At 39.0% G+C, this 19,527-nt stretch overlaps 2 protein-coding genes across 2 annotated transcripts; both read left to right on the top strand.

The window, feature by feature from the left end:
- The first annotated feature begins 285 nt into the window (after nt 1-285).
- On the top strand, nt 286-9,265 carry LOC143849311 (Kinesin motor family protein). The gene is made up of 16 exons (XM_077358298.1): nt 286-1,028; nt 1,685-1,819; nt 2,165-2,248; nt 2,361-2,486; nt 2,573-2,632; nt 2,711-2,764; nt 2,870-2,962; nt 3,517-3,612; nt 4,646-4,794; nt 4,898-5,047; nt 5,137-5,266; nt 5,359-6,402; nt 6,505-6,603; nt 6,700-6,843; nt 6,925-7,731; nt 8,632-9,265. The coding sequence occupies exons 1-16, from the start codon at nt 726-728 to the stop codon at nt 8,938-8,940; spliced, it is 3,783 nt and encodes a 1,260-aa protein (XP_077214413.1). The 5' UTR covers nt 286-725; the 3' UTR covers nt 8,941-9,265.
- A 1,076-nt stretch (nt 9,266-10,341) lies between these two features.
- On the top strand, nt 10,342-18,767 carry LOC143851665 (mitochondrial import inner membrane translocase subunit TIM22-3-like). The gene is made up of 5 exons (XM_077361146.1): nt 10,342-10,567; nt 17,144-17,208; nt 17,439-17,511; nt 17,605-17,658; nt 18,363-18,767. The coding sequence occupies exons 1-5, from the start codon at nt 10,399-10,401 to the stop codon at nt 18,587-18,589; spliced, it is 588 nt and encodes a 195-aa protein (XP_077217261.1). The 5' UTR covers nt 10,342-10,398; the 3' UTR covers nt 18,590-18,767.
- The last annotated feature ends 760 nt before the right edge of the window (nt 18,768-19,527 follow it).

Genomic DNA, 19,527 nt, shown 5'->3' with positions numbered 1-19,527 from the left:
GGTTGTGTTGGCATTTCCTTGATTTAATTTTGCTAATTTTGGATTTTTTATTGGATTACGGTTGAGGTCTTTAGCAACTTGACTAAACCGTGACCAATCCCTCTATTTTACCAAATTTCAAAACCCTAGGACTATGATTTTTTTTTTTTCTATTTTTGCTCACTTAGTCAATTTGAGCCGGATAGATCCTTTCACCTCCTTCATGAAAATTTTCTAAAGGATTCATTAGCCGACCCAAACTAGTTTGGGACAGAGGCTTAGTTGAGTTGAGTCTATTTTTGCTCCACACAAACCCTAACCCAATCTGACCCAACCTTGCCCGAAGTTGGGTGGACAGGATGGGTTAGGGTTGGGTTAGCCTCAATCCGATCCAACCCGGCCCGAGTTGCACTTCTACAAGAAACTTAAAAAAGAAGTGTGCTTATCAAAAGAAGGAAGTGCCTATATTATTTATCTAACAAAAGGTTGAAAAAGATAAAAAGAACCCATAATTATTTCCAGAACATGGAATGGGTATGACCAATTTTACTTTTTTATTCGAAAAAATTCAAACTTTCAAAAACCCTAACCCTCTATTCATTTCTCCAACGGTCTTTTTTTTTCCCCAAAGCAGACGTTTCTTCTTCTTCTTTCACCTGTCACTCTCTCCCCCCCGCTCTCATCATTTTGAATTTTAAGCTCTCCTCTCTCTACAAAAAACCCTAAAATCTCTCTCTTTCTAAGCCATGAAATCCAACGCAGAAATTCGCGATAATCGATTCTCCAAAACCATTTCATCTCGATCGATCTCTCATCTTCTTCCAAGATCCATCTCCGATCAGCCAAAAAAGATGATTTCCTCCTTGCGAAGATCTAACAGTGAAAACATTCCGCCTCTCGATCCTAATGTTCTGACCGATCAATCGAAATCTCATTCAATTTCTGGAAAGAATTCAGCACCAATTTCGAATTCTCAAAAGATTAAGCCTAGATCTGAAGTATCTGAAGACAGATCTGTGGTTTCTTCTGATTCGGATTCGTCTGTCAAGGTATCTTGGTTATGGATTTGTCTCTGTTTTCAACATCAAACCCTAACATTCGGGTTCTTGTAAATGATGTTGAGAAGTTTAGGATTTATTCCCTTTTTATGGAAATTGGATTTAGAGCTGTATTTTTTATACTGATTTGAAATTCAGAAAGCTAAAATATACCCTTTTTCCAGTTTTTGCAAACCCTAAGATTTCTCTGTTTTGAAGATAAAACCCTAACATTCGCATTCTTACAAATGACGTTGAGAAGTTTAGGATTTATTACCTTTTTTGTGGAAATTAGATTTAGAGTTGTATTTTTTTATACTGATTTGAAATTCAGAAAGCTAAAATTTACTTTTTTTCAGTTTTTGCAAACCCTAAGATTTCTTTGTTTTGAAGATAAAACCCTAACATTCGTATTCTTGCAAATGACCTTGCAAAGTAACGATTTATTCCTTTTTGTGGAATTTGGATTTTGAGTGGTATTTTTATACTGATTTGGAATTCAGAAGGCTAATATTTACTTTTTCCATTTTTTGCGAACCCTAAGCTTCTGAGTTTATGCAGATTTTCTTTTCTTGTCTGCTTGTTTTCGAAATTGAATTTTAATTAATAATTTTGTTTTATGCTTCTTCGAAATTTATTTATTTTTAATTTACTGTTGAATTATATAGGTTGTTACGAGGATCAGACCGGTTAGTGGTGAGAGAGAAGTGGAACGGATTGTACGGAAGGTTTCTTCTAAGGAGTTATCTGTTGGAGATCGAATGTTTACTTTTGATGCTGTAGTTGATTCAGATTCTACTCAGGTTTGTAGCTTCAATTGAATGCGATCTCTCTAAAATCCTGTTAAAGTATAAAAGATAAATAACGCCTTAAGCTTTTGGAGAAGTTGGTAAGTTAACATGGTATCAGAGCCAAAGGTCTCGAGTTCAAACCTCCCAGATAGCAAAAATCCACATGCGATGGTCTGCCCAAAGTGGGACCACATATGCCACGTGTTTGCCAAGTGGGCCACACGTGCGGGGGAGTGTTAAAGTATAAAAGATAAATAACCCCTAAGCTTTTGGAGAAGTTGGTAAGTTAACAAATCCCCTCTTAATTTTATCAAAAGGTGGGAGTTTTACAAAGAAATTGATTGTTGTTTTTTGCAGGAAGATGTCTTTCAATTGGTTGGCGTCCCGTTGGTAAAGGATGCCTTAGCTGGTTTTAACACATCAATATTGTCATATGGCCAGGTATTTGGTTAGATTGCTTGAATGAATGTATGTTTGGAGTTTTTCTTTTCTTTTCATTTTTATATGTCTGAGAATATTTATGTTTGTATGAATTTCTAAAAATTGTCACAAGTCGGGAAGCGGGAAGACATACACGATGTGGGGCCCACAGAGCGCCATGGTTGAAGGACAAACCCCCAGTAGCTACCAGGGCATTGTCCCTCGAATCTTCGAGATGCTGTTCACTGAGATTGAGAAAGTAGGTTTTTTTCTTCATATTCTCTAAATAGGAAGTAGGGGAACTGAGCTTATGAGCTTATGATAATTTGTCCTGATTGCATTCAGGATCAAGAGAACTACGAGGAGAAACATATAAACTACCAGTGTCGTTGCTCGTTTCTTGAGGTGCATATTTATTTCCTACATTGAACAGTGTTTTTAGGTTTTTGTGTTCCTGTTATGATGTCTTTTTTCTTGTCACAGATATACAATGAACAGATATCCGATTTACTCGATTCAACTCAGAGGAACCTTCAGGTAGAGGTTTTGAATCCCTTCCATTCTTTGTTTTTACTTCGTCATTTGTGGATCTTCAATTATTGTATACCATGTACTGAATTTGTGTTTGTCTGTTGGCACTAGATAAGAGATGATGCCAAGAATGGCTTCTACATAGAGAATCTGACTGAGGACTATGTGAATTCCTTAGAAGATGTCACTCAGATTTTAATTAAGGTAGGATTATGGTTTCCCTTTGTTTTGGTTGGCTATGTTTGGCTGAGAAAGGATAACACATGCGGATGAATTGAGCTATGAGAAACTGTTTTCATCTGTTCTGTTTTCATGAGAACTGCTAATTATTTGATCTTTAATTGAAGCCCTAAACATGAGAAATATTTTTTGACGTGGTAGCTAAATTTAGGCTCTGTTCAGTTTCAAATGTATACAATTCTAGTATTGCTTGGATTGGCTAGTGCTGTCAATGGAACAAAACATGTTTTTTTTTCCTTAGTGGCTAGTGCATTACTCAGGGATTTCTGTGAAGACTTTAGAGCTCTGTCACCGAAACACTTTATGACAAAACCTTTTAACTGCTTAATTCTAACTGCCTCCATGAGTTCGAATCAGATCAACATGTATGATTTCCACATTTATATTGGCATGCTTTTTTTTTTTTGAAAGGTCATTTCTGTTGGCATGTTACGGTTTCATTACAACTGTCTCTACAGTTCCATCACTTCAACCATTTACAGTTTCCGTCTTATTCACTTGTAACATTAATTATGCAGGGGCTTTCGAATAGAAAAGTTGGTGCAACAAGTATAAATTCCAAGAGTTCTCGATCTCATATCATTTTCACTTGTTTCATTGAATCCTGGTGCAAGGTATACTTTAGTTAGTTATCCTTCAAATGTAACTGCCATTGTTTCTTACCTCTGTTGAACATGATATGTTCATAATGATACTTCAGTGAATCTCATGAGATGCACTATCATACATCCTATATATTATCTTCCATCTGTGCCATATGGAAGATTATTACTATACAAAATGCATCATCCTGTACAAAACATGTGTATGTGCGTGTGTCTGTGAGTGCGTGTGTCGATATATGGCTTAATTTGAACCCAAAATTGCATGCTAGTGTGTCTTGTGGATTAACCCAAAATTTGAACCCACATTTAATTGAATATTGATTTTCATAATTCCATTTCATTTGCACTCATGAGCTGCACTATACTTTTGTTTTCTGCCGTAATTGGAATCCAAGATGGATGGATGGCTCAGAAAGCTTAGTTTTAGCTCAGCTCCCAATTCAGCTGGTGCATGTTACCATATACACATTCATGTATGTATGTGTCTATATCTATATAGCAGAAGAGAGAAAAAGGGGGAGTTTTTTTAATTTCTTCCTAAATTCTGTGAATGTAACACGTCAGAGCCATTCCCCTCCATCCATCTATTACAATTCTACCCCTCAAAAAATTTTGACTTCCTTATTAACCCCTCTCCTGCTATATCCATCTATGCCTATATGCAAGGGCAAAATCGGGCCTTCCCGTTTCTTTATCTCTGACTCTATATATGGGGCCTTTATCTGGTGCTAATTTGATGCCAGAATTTCATGCCGGTGTGCCTCGTTAATCTTAGTCTTTATTTCATTTAATTGAACCGTTATTTTTAGTATTCAATTTCATTTGCACTCATGACATGCACTATACTTTTCTTTTCTACCGTAACTAGCATCCAAGATGGATGGACAGTTCAGATAGCCTGGTTCTTCAGATCCAAATGCTGCTGGTGTATGTGGAAAGCCTTCAATTAGAAAATAATAATAGATTTAGCTTATTATAGTGCTACTTGCTCTGATACTTTCAGGTAGCTTTTATGATTTGAATTTTGCTATTGATTCCACAGGGAGTATCATCAAAATGCTTTAGTAGTTCAAAAAGTAGCCGAATCAGCTTCATTGATCTTGCTGGGTCAGATAGAAGTAAAGCCGATGGTGTGGGAAGAGAGTGTGTAAAAGAAGGCAAAAATGTAAAATGGTCTCTGTCACAACTTGGGTATGTTTATACACTCATTATGTTGTCAAAGTCATAATTTATATGTCAATTATGACCTGCTTTTTGAGTTTGGCTCTTTAACCATACTGTTTGAATTTTGTAGGAACTTGGTCCATGTTCTTGCAGAAGTTGCCCATTCTGGGGAACCACAAAATATCCCATATAGGGATTCATCTTTAACACATTTATTGCGGGAATCACTTGGGGGAAATGTGAAACTTACAGTTATTTGTGCCATTTCTCCAGATGACAGGTGCTTGTGATGCCAAGGATTCAAAACTAACGGTTTTTATATGCAATTTATCTGAAATGAAGATATAAGATTGTAATTATCGAATGCAGATGCAAAGGTGAAACGCTGAGCACATTAAGGTTTGGACAACGTGCAAAATCTATACAAAACAAAGCAGTGATAAATGAAATAACTGAGGATGCTGTAAACGATCTGAGCGATCAGATTCGTCAATTAAAGGTGGGTTCACCCCATGATGTATTAGATTTTTCATGTAGTTATTTGCAAGCACGAGCTGAAGGTAAATTATCTGCTTATTTTGTTTGCTACAGGAAGAACTTATAAGAGTTAAGTCAAATGGAGGTAGTTCACTCGGTAGTCACAGTGGACACTTCAGAGGGCACCATACCCGTGTAAGCTTGAATCAACTGAGATTGAGTCTCAATCGTTCCTTGATCTTACCCCATATAGACAATGACTCGGAAGAAGAAATAAATGTCGATGAGGAGGATGTAAGGGAACTATGTGTCCAACTAGATAACCTGCATGGATCTTGTGAGGAGAAGTTTAAGGATACGTTTGAAAGTAATGGCTCTGATTCAATTAACAATGGCTCTGGCGATGATGAACTTAGTGTGGGCTCAGTCACTGAAGAAGGTAAAATTGAAGAAATGCATTTAAGAGAATCTGAAAAGGAACAACCAAGTAATGGTAATGTTGAACCAATGGAGAAACGGAACCACCTAGACATTTCAAAAGCTTTGAGAGAGGATCAACCTCAGGATTCATCCACCCCTCCCGATCCTGCGGCCAGAGGTTCTCCTTCAATCATACCATACCGACAGCCTTTAGTCCTCGAAGATCCACCATTGTCTGCATCTCCTAAAATTGCTAACCAAAAGAAAAACACTGTCACTTCGTCAAATCTTTTGGAAAGTCAGCCCTTTGTATCTGAGAGTAACAAGTACAATTCAGATTTCTCAAGGCAGTCAGTTAAAAGAAGTGATCACATTCGTTCCTCCTTGCGATCAAGTAAAATACTCTCAGGCCCGACCGAGTCCTTGGCTGCCAGCCTTCAAAGAGGCTTGCAGATTATTGATTATCATCAGCTACATTCAACTTCAAAGAATTCGTTAGTTGAGTTTTCCTTCGAAAATTTGACGTCAATACCATGTAAAGATGTCGAGAAAGTTGATGCTGGAGTACAAACATTACCAGGGGAAGGACCATATTTAGGTGCTCCTGTTACCACCTTCCTGTGTGCATCTTGCAAAAAGATGGATACTAAGCAAGTTCAAGACAGCCAAGAAATGTGGATTGTACAAGTTGATTCAGCAGAAACTCCTGGGGGATTGAAGAACCGAGTGCCTAAAGGAGTATGTCTAACAAGCTATTTTTCTGTATAATTAATGAATTATTATATGTGTAAATCTTTTCTTGATTTGTGCTTACCAATTGATTCTTTTTACATGAACCAGGATGAGGAAAAACTTCTGGCAGAAGCCACAAAAAGAGAGAAGGAGCTTGAAATTGTTTGTGCAGGGCAAGAAGCTAAAATCGAGCAGTTGAATCGTCTCGTAAGTTCCGTACTGCTTGAGATATGATTACTATGAAGAATTTATTGTCTCTGCAATTAGCATGAAGCATTTCTTGTCTATCTTAAAAATATGCAGGTTGAGCAGTATAAATATGAGAGGGAGCATCGTTCGATCAGAGAACAGAGTCAGGACTCCCAAATTATTCACTTAACGAATGGCATTATACCCACCAGTGAGCTCAAAACAGAAGAGTATACGTCATTAGGAGACGAAAGCAAAGTATGTTTCACGAACATTTTTTCCAAAATCCCGAACACTTTGCTTGTTGTTTTTTCTGATTATTGAACTAAATGTTTGCAGCCTTTGAGAGAGAAATATGAGAAGCCTTTTAGAGAGAAATATGAGAACCACCCTGAGGTTTTAAAGTTGGACAGTGAGCCGAAGGAACACCACAAAGGGCTGAATCATGACTCCAGGACCACTTTTGATATAAGTGAGAGGGAAACACTTCTCGAGGAAATCCAAAATTTAAGGAACCAATTGCAGTCATACATGGATGCTTCTTCAAATGATTCCATTAAGAAACAGAGCTCTCCGGCATTGTTGCAGTCAGCAGAAGTGAGAAAATCTGGTTCTCCTTCAGACAAGAGTGGGGAAGAACTTGAGAAGGAAAGGCAAAGGTGGACTGAGATGGAGAGTGGGTGGATTTCCCTAACTGAAGAACTGAGGTTCGATCTTGAATCGAACCGTCGGCTTGCAGAAAAGAAGGAAATTGAGCTGAGATTAGAGAAGAAATGTTCAGAGGAGTTGGATGATGCATTACAGAGGGCCATGCTTGGGCATGCTAGATTTATTGAACATTATGCCGAGTTGCAAGAGAAGCATAATGATTTGCTTGGGAGACACAGGAAAATCATGGAAGGGATTGTAGAGGTTAAGAAGGCAGCTGCGAAAGCAGGAACCAAGGGTTCTGGTTCTCGTTTCATCGAGTCCCTTGCTGCGGAGCTCTCGGCTTTGAGAGTTACGAGGGAGAGGGAGAGGGATTATCTGAAAGAGCAGAATAAGAGTCTTAGGATTCAGCTGAGAGACACTGCAGAAGCTGTTCATGCTGCCGGGGAACTTCTTGTTAGATTGAAAGAAGCGGAGGAAGCTGTTTCAAGTACAGAAGTAAGTTACATAACCACTTTTCGATGATATGTCAGATCCTTGTTGTGATATGAACCTAATGTCCTAATGAATTCTAAAGTAGCTTAATTTTGATCAATTTTATTCTCAAGAAATAGTGGGAAAATATCCTTGAAATGATGAAGAATAGATCTGGAATTTTTTCAAAGCACACGAGTTTTATAGTATCCTTGAAATTAGGGGTGCAACTCGGGTCGATTTTTGGGAATTTGGGTTTTACCATAAAATTGGCTTGGGTTTGGGTTGATTCCAATTCATTTTTTAGCAAAAGCTCAACCCAACCCAACCCAAGTTGCGCAACCCAACATGAAATGATTGGAATAACTTCAGTCATTTTGTTCAAAGAGGTAGTGAAATTGTGCTGTATTACATTTCCTTCTTATAATGGACACCATTCATCTACTTTCTACTTTTTTTGAGTTTGAGTTGCCTTCAGTAAATCTTCCGTTTATTAAGCTATATTTTAGTAAGGTTCTTCTGTATAAATCCTCACACCAGAACTTGGTGAGTAAATCGACTCGACCTACGATTGGTGAATACAGATAAATATGGAATATCAAATTGATGAGCCTCCTATTGGATGTGCAATAGCCTAAAAATTCGCTCCGAAAAGAAGCCCATTTGATTGTTGTGATATTTGTTATATGGCCCATTCAAGAGCTGATCATGGGCAGTAGAGATGGTTTGTTCATACACCTAGCTTTTGTGCTAAACTTATACCACAGATTACTAGTGACTTTTAATCTTCATAAAATTCATTCAAATTTTATGAAGATTACTAGTGAGCATTGTGTTTTGTTTCCAATATTGGACTCTCAAACTTGTCAAAACAGTTATCAGACAACTGATATTTGCTTTCGTTATGTGTTTTCTTCTCTGTAGGAGAAGCTTGGGAGAGCTAATCAGGAGACAGAGAAGGTGAAGAAGCAGATGGAAAAACTGAAGAAAAAGCATGCAATGGAGATATCCACCATGAAACGATATCTCGCAGAGAGCCGGTTGCCTGAATCTGCACTTAGACCAATAGAACTTTGGCAGGATTCCGACAGGGCAGACAGTAGAATTCCTGAAGATGATGATCAGGACTGGCGAGCTGAATTCGGACCTCTTTATGAAGAGCATTACTCTACATCGAAGACTTATAATTCACCCATGAGGAATCATTTGGGCAATGGATTCTGGGAGAAATAGAATCGAAAGTGAACGAATATTAGCTCAGTTGAAGAACACATTTGATGACAGTATAAGGATTGCTTGTATGCGCGATTCTGCTCAAACACAACTCAATTAACTGGCTTGGATATGATGGACCCTACTTGGGTCTAATGATGAGTAGTCGTCCCAGCTTTCTTAGGCTTGGATTGATTTGCTTTTGGTGATCAGTGTAACTGAATTCTTGGATTCCTGTTTTTATTTGTTTCTTTTGTTGAAATAATAAAGATCATGCAACTGTTTTACAATAAATTTTTGAATGATAGAAGCTACTGTTGTATAGGGGGGAATTTTTGGATTCCTGTTTTTGTGCTTCTGTTGAGTGACTCGAGTCATACAAAGTTACAAACTACTGTTTAGAAACTTGCCGAGTCAATTGACCTCTGGCCCGGATTGGCTCTGTTTTACATGGGCTGAGTTCTTTTGACAGTCCGAGTTTCGGTCTACCCAGTCAATCAAAACTCCCTAAACTTGCCCCAGTTAATGAAAAATTGACCACTTCAACTTGTGAGAGACGACTCCTTCTTATCAGATGAGTATTTGTTTGTAGTCTGAGCAGAGAGAGAGAGAGAGAGGGTTTGGATCAGTGAAGGAGTACATTTTCCAGGCTATCACATGGGAATTCACCGGATGAATGGTCTAGATTGGTTCACATAGCCTGGGTGGGTCCACTATCAAGTGTTGCAAAATGTAACATAACCTCAGGGCAGAGCAGTGGCCATTCAAATGCATCTAAAACAAATGGTTAATGATTTCTTCGGCCCTTTTTTGCTTGGGACAGCCCCCTCTAGTTCCCAAGTAAGAAAAGGGGGAGAACATATCATTTCCCAAGTAAATATCATTCTTTCCCCTGCTCTCTCCCTGTTGAAACAAAACAACAACAACGACCAAAAAAAATACTCTTCTTGGAAGCATATTCAAACAAAAGGACATGAAGGATCAAATGTCTCTCATTTAACTAGAAAAGTACAATGGAAAGACCTTTGATTGATGGACGGTCCAAATCAATCAAAGGTGTGACCCACTATGTATTGCTACCGGCGCCTGTTGTATACAATCAATTTTATAAGGAAATTGCTAGCGGTCCATAGCAAATGGCATTTCGCAGATGGTATGTTGCATGTCAGACCACCCGCAGAGGCTCACTTTTCAGCAGCTTTTGTCTTCATTCACGAGGTCGCTGGTCTGACATGCAGCATACCATCTGCGAAATGCCATTTGCTATGGACACTAGCAATTTCCTTTATAAAATTGATGTGGGTTCTATCTGATGGATGGTCTTGATCAATCAAAGGTGGGGCCCACTATTTATTGCTACCACTTCGTTGTATATACACCTAGCCTCCATGTATGCACTTTGGTCGCGCCTACGGCTGAAGAGATAAAAGAAGAGGCATTTTACATTAGTGAGAAGAGAAAACAGAGAGAGAGAGAAAAATGGCGATGGTGGACTCTCCAAACCCTGAATCCGATACGGAAATTGAGAACAATGCAAACACTAATCCGTCCGAAGTAAAAAATCCATCTGGGGGTCCTTTTGTTTGTCTCGTGAGGTTCGCGGGAGACTCAGCAGCTGGGGCTTTGATGGGTTCAATCTTCGGTTATGGTGGGTTTTTTTTTCTCCTTATCCCTTCTCTTCTTTGTGAAAATTAATCTCGATGACTTGATTTGTTCATATTCGGGTACTTCTTGCTTCTTGGTTTGATTGCCTTGTTCAATTTCATTGTTGGGGTTTTCTTTTTTTGGTGTTTTTTTGTTAATTAGGATGCTTTTTTTCTTAGGTTTGCTCTTTGGGAAAGGTTACTTTTTCGAATCTTAAGTTGGGTTTTGTGATATAAGATTCAGGTAAATTTATAGAGGGATTATTTGTGTTCTTGGGTTGGCATTTTAGGATTAATTTCGTTGGGGATTTTATTCTGATTGATATGATAAGATGTAAAAATTAGAAATAGGAGAATGCTGGTGAAGTTGTTTCATTTTCTGTTTACTGTACATGTTGAATTTGGTACATCCTCATCTTCAGATTTTTCGTTGTCTAGATATTACACTCTTGCACTCAGATATGTGTGAATCTGTCCCTACTTTATGTAATGATGGTTTTAGATATTACATGCTAATTTTTGAGATATGTCTCGGTTTATCCAGCTATATCCATTAGTGCAGAAAAGTGATGTTGTGCAATATTTTGATAATTTTAAACAATCTGTTGAAGTTGTTCTTGACAAAAAAACTCTGATCTTTCCAATCAGATGGTGGTGTTGAGTATACTGCTAAAATTTTCACCTCCATTTTTGACTCCCTTGGCATCTTCATTGCATGTCCTATCCTCACACACCATAACAAAACGGTGTTGCCAAGAGGAAGCACATGCACGTTCACGAGATGGGTCTCACCCGTTTGGATCAAGCTGGACTCTCCAAATCCTTTTGGGTTGAAGCTTTTCAAACCAGCATGTATCTCATCATACGCTTACCTAGTCCTGTTCTGGTAGGACTTTCATCCTATGGGAAGTTATTTGCTCAGCTCCTTCATATGAAAATCTCAGGGCCTTTAAATAGTCGTGCTGCCCCTACCTTTTTCCCTACAACAAGAACAAATTGGGTTTCACATCTTTCTTGGATATGAAGTTCAACATACGGGTTACAAATGCCTTGATCCCTCCACTAGATGCATCTACATTTATCGTCATGTTGCATTTGATGAAACCATCATCCCCTTTTTTTCTTTTTTTCTTTTTGAAATGATGAGATTTTATTAGATCAAAAGCACCCCATCGAGATAGTCGGGGCAGCAAAGAGAACATGAGAGAGGAAGAGTAATACAAGATAGACGGAAAATCTCAGGGTAATAGAAAATCAAAGTTCTCTAATGCCAATCGAGTCACCCCTTCTTGAGCTAGCCGGTCCGCCTCTGATGCGACTGAATTGGTCTGAGTTTCCCTCTACTAGATCAGAGATCTCATCAAAGAACTCTAAAAATCTCCATGGAGGAGGAGATCTCTCTTCAAGCCACCTAATTACGTTGAGAGAATCTCCTTCCACTATAAGGTTATCCAACTCACCGCCCCCTCAATCTAATACCTTGAAGAAGCGCTCTAACTTTTGCCATCAATCTAATGCCAATTGGACAAGAGAAAACCCACCTAGGGGGCCCATTTTCATCCCTAAGAAGCCCTCCAGTGCCATCTGGACCCAGGTTACCCCTATTGGACCCATCAAAATTTAACTTTAGGTACCTGCGGTCAGGTGGCTTTCATCTGTGGTCGAATACAAGTTGAAACTAGGAAGGACTTTAGCCCAGGAAATGGCTAAAGATCCTTGAGCAAGACGAATAGGTGCTTTTGACTACATCTTAATTGTGAGCACATATCTCTCCTTCCAAAGAACCGAGAAAAAAGCCAGCAATACCAACTTCCATAATGCCCTTCCGTCACAAGGCCATGGCATAAAATAACCATCATTCCTTATACAAATCTTCCATGGACACCATCTGTGCCCAACTCCACCACCATGTTGCATTGGATTCTTCCTCTAGCTAGCCACATTCTTCATCATTGCCCTTAGTGCTGGCATCCTCCTCTACATATGCACCCAATCATGATCTTTCTTCTCATGACCCCTCGACTGCACCGAGATCTAATTATGGATTGAAATTTGGGGCCGAATCCAAAATTTCGGTGTAAAATTTTTAAAATTTCGGCTTCCATCCCGCAAATTTTTGTATTCTGGCCAAAATTTAAAACCGTGGATCTAATGATGTGAATGCCCGGTCGCATGACACAACCAATCATCTGATCTCTAGTCAAGGCATTGGATACCCTGCTGCCATCTCTTGTTCATGCTCTACCTTCAATGAAAGGAGTGAATGGATGAGTGGAGCAGAGAGTGTAAGCGAACAGACCGAGCATGTGATATGCTTGAAAAGAAGGGGGTAGTTTTCTTTTCCTACAACGCCACCTTCAAAGCCACATGGGTCAACACAACATATGATTACCCGCCTTAAAGACAGGATTTACTAATCGAAGTTGCTACTTGCCACTAAACCCCCTGCTTCTAATTTGCTTTACATTATTGCTATTGTCATCTGCTAACCCACCTACTCTTCCTCCGTTAAAGAAACGCAATGGTGTCTTGCCTGTAGGATAAGTTTAATGAATTACTGAAAAATCAGAGGTGGGTCTTGGCTCCACCACCTCGTCTTGGCATCTTAGTCGTCTGCGAATGCCTTCACAAAAACAAGTGCAGATCCGATGGTTTGTTGAACAGTACAAAGGCTGGCTAATGGTTTAGGGCTTTCACCGATGCGAAGGTCTATACTATTACCTAACTTTCAGTCTCATCATTGAGGGTCCCACAATCAGTCTAATTCTCACCATTGCCTGCTCCCAATAATGGCTCCTATGGCTGCTTGATGTTTGTAGTGCTTTTCTACATGGCACACTACAGGAGAAAGTGTATAGGAAACAATAGTCATAGTTCATCGTCCGGTACAAACCAACTACATTTGACGGCTTCAAAATTCTATATGTGGGCTAAAGGGCCCCCCATGTGCATGGTTCCATTGCTTCAACTCAATTCAAAGAGAGCAAGGGTTTCACTATAATCGATATGATCCCTCTCTTTTCATCTAACATTGCTTGATTGGTTGCATTTTATTGCTTCTCTATGTTGACAGTATGGTCTTTACTAGCAGCGTTTCCAACAAACATCCAAGAGCTCCTTCGATTCCACACCATGCACCTCACCATAAAATATTTGAATCTTTATGTTTCTTTATTGGCATGGAGGTCTCTTAAACCATTAGAAGCAGGGATCGTGTCTCATGGGTGCCGCTCCCGCTCCTGAACTGTGGTTCGACGCTCCTTAGAAAGGAGCGACCAAGGAGGTCTCTTAAACCATTAGATGCAGGAATCATGTCTCATGGGTGCTGCTCCCGCTCCCGAACTGCGATTCGACGCTCCTTAGAAATGAGCGACCAAGTAGCTCCTTCGATTCCACACCATGCACCTCACCATAGAATATTTGAATCTTTGCGATGGAGGTCTCTTAAACCATTAGAAGCAGGAATCGTGTCTCATGGGTGCCGTTCCCGCTCCCGCTCCCGAACTGCGATTCGACACTCCTTAGAAAGGAGCGACCGAGGAGCTTGTCAAACCCTATTTGATGATTCCCTTCTCTCCACACCATTTACTCATATTACGCCATCAGTCCCATCATCACCAACTTCCTCCTCAAACTCTTCAAAGTACTCCATTGGAGCAAGCACAAGGCATCTCCAGAAGGCACTTGGAAAGAGGACATGGAAATGAAGATGATTAGAAATTACGACTTTTTGATGTACTTCAATTTTGGAAGATATATATGAAGATGGTTAGACATTATTATTTTGAATGTACTTGAATTTTGAAAGAAAGAGAAAATACTACATAAGCACAAGGCATCTCCAGAAGGCACTTGGAAAGAGAAAATCTTTGTTGGGTCCAAACTTTGCTAGGTGATATTGGTGTTTTTTCTCAAAAATCTGCTTGCCTTTTTTTTAAAGGTAACAGAGATTTTATTAATAAAGTCAATCCAAGTACAGAGAGGGGTCAATGCGTCCCACAACTTATAGTACTCTATCCCACCCTCTACAGTCCCAACTATGTACTGGTAGATAAGAGTCTCCATAGATTCATGTTCTGCTCCCTCTTTGTCCAGCCTAATAGTAATTTAGTAGCATCATTAGGTGCGAGAATTCCGCGAGAAGTGTTAGGCACAGGTCTTGGCTTTTTGAAATTATTATATTAGCCGACTCCCATGGTCCCAATGTTTTATTGTTGGCCCGCACTATGACATTTGATGAGTCCCCTTCAGTAACTAATGGTGTGTTCCTATCTTGACAAACCATTTAGGCCTCGTAGTAGGGGCCCTCGCTTCTGCCTTGTTTGATCTACACACCCCGGCTGGACCGGAGAAGGAGAAAAGTGTGCGCCCTGCACTATCACAAAATAATCCACCAATTCCGGCTTAGCCAGGATTCCCTTTTGAGATACCATTGAAGTTGAACTTGATCTATCCAACTGGTGGAGGTACCACTTGGGAGCCACCTTGTTTTTTTATCCTCTTTCCCAAATGACTGTTCTGCATTCTCTTAAGATGTCTCTCATCGAGTATGTTGCTCAGGTGAAGTCATTCTGCCCCTTGGAAGTCTTTTCTCTTTTTCTTTGAAAATACGCCAGCCCTTTTCTCTCTAAATGTGTCATATCAGAGCATAAGGCAGGGCCCTCCAAAGTATTCATCCCATTTTTCCAAACAGGCCACTATTCCAAAAGCTTACCAGCCTTGTATTGTGATAAAATAAATGTCACCTATCTTGTTGCCAATCCAACACTTCATGGTCGTACTCAGCAGATTGAAGTGTACTATCATTTTATCCTTGAGCGGGCTGCTCAAGGTGCACTGCACAAGTTATTTTTTTAGTACAAACATGAAGCGCATGATCAGTGAAAACATAGGAGGGCCTATCATTTTTTCTATGAACGGGTTCTCAAGGTGCACTGCTCGTGTTATTTGTCAACAGTGCTGATCAAATTGCCAACGGCTTCTACAAGGGTCTTCCTCTTTGACATATCCGGGCGTGACAAACTGAACACCTGCAACACCCATTTCAGTTTGCAAGAGGGTGTTAACGTACCTGGTTCATGTCCCATCCACACGGATAGCTAGCAAGTCACAACTCGGTTGAGTTAACTACTGTTTCAATTTCTAAATGTTGATGAAATCTGAGACCTTGTTGAGTGGGTCGTGCCGAAATTCCAACATAGTAGACGCTTGGTGAATGATGAGGCAGACAAGCTGGCTAAAGATGGCGCAGACAGGGATGATATAATGATTCAAATGGAGGACAACTAATGGCAGCAGACAGAGTTTGCTGTTCGGTTTGGGACTGTTTATCACAAGCACTGTTGGGGTCGGCTAATGAATCCTTTATAAAATTTTCATGAAGAAGGTGAAAGGATCTACCCGGCTGAAATTGACTAAGTCTAATCCTGACAGTAGTTGGGTTCGTCTACATGTATCATTTTCTTCCATTCTCTCCTATCCAAGGTCATGTTCTATGTTATGTTCCTAGCCATCAAGTCTTTCCTCACTCTTTCTACTCAAGTTGTTTTCTTCCCCTACCTCTTTTTACTCCATCAACTTGGCACGAGTCACTTCTTCTCACTGGAGCATCCAAAGGCCTACGTTGGATATGCCCAAACCATCTTAAGCGCTCTCTTATTTTCCTTAATTGGTGCCACCCCCACCTTTTTATGGATGTCATCATTTTTAATTCTATCTAACCTTGTGTGGCCGCACATCCATCTAAGCATTCGTGTCTCCGCTACGCTCATCTTATGCACATGCTGCTTCTTGGTGGCCCAACATTCTGAGCCATACAGCATGGCTGGCCTCATGGTGTCTTATAAAATTTTCTCTTCAACTAGTTAGGTATTTTACAGTCGCACGTAACCCTTGAAGCATGCTTCCACTTCAACCAACCCGCTCTTATTTTGTGTTAACATCCTCTTCAATCTCTCCTTCCTTATGTAGGATTGAACCAAGATAGCGAAAGATATCCCTCTTAGGTACCTCCTGTCTAGTCATATTTACTACATTCTCGTCTCGCCTCCTTATATTACTAAAGTTGCACGCCATTTACTCTGTCTCAGTGCTGCTCAGTCTAAAACCTCTGTTGTAATTTGATTACAGCTATAAATAATTTTGTTGCCTTTCAAAAACTATTCGCGTAATCGTTAAAAGCTAATGAACTTTGCAAACTGTTTCATTTCATTTTACTTGTAATTCGTGTAAATAGCATATGATGGAAGCCTATTGGTCGAAGTACTGTCTGCTCTTATGTCAAATAATTCATGTTATCTATCTGCTGTTGCCTTTATTTTGTGCTGTATAAGCCCATCTTCCTTTTACTAAAATTTTCACTCGATATCTTTTGGGATACCATGAAGAGTTTCAAAGTGGGGATCAGTCAAAAATCTTTTAGCATTGAACATTTTTGGCTATAAAGTTGAACCTAAATGCCTAATAATATCACCAGCCAATGCCATTAGTCACGTAGTCTCTTGCTGTGTTGGTTGATTACTTCTTTATGTTTTTGGGTATATATGCCCCATTTTAGATGTCTAGTGTGGGTTTTCTTTCAGGTTCAGGATTGCTAAAGAAAAAAGGCTTTAAAGGATCCTTTGCTGATGCAGGTTCCTCTGCCAAGGTACGTAGTGTTTTATCTTAATAAGTTGTTAATATGCTTGACAAAACATGTTCTGTTAAAACCATGTCTGTCAAAGTGGAGGTTCCAATATTAAGACTTTTGCTGGAAAGAATTCCGGGATGCTCATTTCTCAAAAAAAAAAAAAAAAAAAACAGAAGAAAAGAAAGGGAAGATTTCCTGAGTGCTTGTTTTAAGATGACCGTATACATTTCTACGCTTGCCCAAAACAGACATTTGCAGTTTTATCTGGAGTTCACAGCCTCGTCGTCTGCTTCTTGAAGAGGTTACGAGGAAAAGATGATGGTAAGGCATGATGTCCATGACAAGGTTCTCTTTCTTGGGCCATTTACTTGTGAAATAAAGGTTGTCTTGATAGAATTGTGTTGTTATGTGCAGTCATCAATGCAGGTGTTGCTGGATGTTGCACTGGCCTTGCTCTGAGTTTTCCAGGTATTTACAACATCTCTTAAACTGGTCTACATATGATATGAGAAATGACCAAATGAACTACTTTCATTATACATTTTATGCATGTATGAGTGATGCAATCATACTTTCTCTATTACTTAGGTATGCATTCTTAAGCTATGGCTAAAACTCTGCTTGTGGATTTTAAACATGAGACATGGTACCATCGTCACAAATATCTTCGTTATTTTTTAAAATATTGTGATATTTTATGATTTTTTTATAAAATGACAAAATCCCAAAAATTTGCCGAGATTCTGAAAAAATTTCCTAGATATCTTCATATTTTATGTTCTATTATGAAAATATTCTCATATATTCACGATATTATTAATTTCCTCATTTTGTTCTTAAATTTATATCTTTATATATATTAAATAATTTATTAATTTCCAATTTTTCTGATAATAAACTCCAAAATATCAAAAAAATAAAATATCTCGAGATACACCGTTCCCAAAACAAATATTTGTTACTGGGCATGGTACACGATTTATTCTGGGCTGTTGATGAAGTACATGGAGATATATACATATGTAAATGCATTTAAAAAAAAAATCATATGTAAATGCAGAAGCATGATATTGTGCCAAGTCCAGTTATGATGTTGCTTGCCAATGAATGACTTCATGGGTGTATGCATGGATGTGAGTTTTTTAGCCTTATTTGTTGTATTCCATTTTCAGGTGCACCACAGGCTCTTCTCCAGAGTTGCCTCACCTTTGGAGCATTTTCATTTATTATTGAAGGGCTCAATAAGCAGCAGCCTGCACTTGCAGCACACCCTTTCTCAATGAGTAAGACCTCAACTCACCCACATCCTGTTCTTCCTCCCTTTACACTTCCTCTTCCTCATAACATCATAGATGGATTTTCTTCCTTCTGTCAGTCCTTACCAAAATCTAAGAAATGAACTCACCCACCCTCCAAAACATTCTAGGCCAAACCTATTTTTTTTATTTTTCTAGTGGGTGTAGCTTTTTGAACACTGGCTTCTGTAATATGAAGAGAATATGAGATAGACAGATAGAGATGCTTCTTCTGCTTTATGTCAGCTGATTCTGTAATATGAAGAATTATATTGGATGTCATTGAGAAGCCACTGTGATTGAGCTACCCAAAGATCATCATAATCCAGGCCGTTCATTTGGCGGGTTTAGGGATGCCATAGCCTAAAATCAAACTCATCTGATAATCGTAACCGTCCAAATGGAGAACTTGAATGTGGGTCTCTTTATTTTTTTTTCTCTCGGCTTGGACTACTTCTCTGAGATATTTACCTCATCAGTCACAAGAAATTTTAATAAAAAAACATTCAATTTTATTTCATAAATTTAGCGACCGGAAAAAAAAAATCGGTCTCTAATGACTCTTTTTCTTGTAGTGCATGATCCTAAATAATTTCTGACCTTAGGATATGAATCCAATGGACACGGTTCGAATCCCCAAATCATATCCATTAATGTTCAGATCTTTTGGATCCATAGGATAATTTTTTACACTCCTGGTCATATGTCAAACTTAAGAGTTGCTTTCACTTGACTTTGGTAACCTAAGCTTTGTGTTTAAAAGAGGTTTTACACAAGTTCAATGGAATGGGGAATAATCTAGGGAGTATGATTGCATTTAAGGCTTTAGGTAGGCTTAGTTTTCTGTAGATTTGTATAGCCTTGTGCAGACTTGTGTGTAACTAAGTTGCTGTGTAAATGGACCTACGTATGAAATTATTTTGTACCAATGTAACTGAGTAACTGTGTAACCGGTCCAGTGGGTCTAATGGATACGAACGTTAATGGACATTTGGGCACAACACTGGATGGGATTCATATCTTAAGTCCGAAATTATTTTGG

This window comes from Tasmannia lanceolata, unplaced genomic scaffold (assembly GCF_043159265.1).
Source record: "Tasmannia lanceolata isolate RefF3 unplaced genomic scaffold, GAP_Taslan_0.1 ptg000018l, whole genome shotgun sequence".
In the NCBI taxonomy this organism is placed as follows: domain Eukaryota; kingdom Viridiplantae; phylum Streptophyta; class Magnoliopsida; order Canellales; family Winteraceae; genus Tasmannia; species Tasmannia lanceolata.
Note: the sequence above shows the minus strand (reverse complement) of the source record. Positions and strands in the feature narration are given on the sequence as shown.

What these genes read in the sequence shown, in the direction of transcription:
- LOC143849311 (XM_077358298.1), top strand. Translation starts at nt 726, where the DNA reads ATGAAATCCAACGCAGAAATTCGCGATAATCGATTCTCCAAAACCATT. An exon ending in TCACTCAGATTTTAATTAAG is followed by an intron (nt 2,963 to 3,516) that starts GTAGGATTATGG and finishes TTAATTATGCAG; the next exon opens with GGGCTTTCGAATAGAAAAGT. An exon ending in CATTAGGAGACGAAAGCAAA is followed by an intron (nt 6,844 to 6,924) that starts GTATGTTTCACG and finishes AAATGTTTGCAG; the next exon opens with CCTTTGAGAGAGAAATATGA.
- LOC143851665 (XM_077361146.1), top strand. Translation starts at nt 10,399, where the DNA reads ATGGCGATGGTGGACTCTCCAAACCCTGAATCCGATACGGAAATTGAG. An exon ending in GGGTTCAATCTTCGGTTATG is followed by an intron (nt 10,568 to 17,143) that starts GTGGGTTTTTTT and finishes GTTTTCTTTCAG; the next exon opens with GTTCAGGATTGCTAAAGAAA. An exon ending in GTTACGAGGAAAAGATGATG is followed by an intron (nt 17,512 to 17,604) that starts GTAAGGCATGAT and finishes TGTTATGTGCAG; the next exon opens with TCATCAATGCAGGTGTTGCT.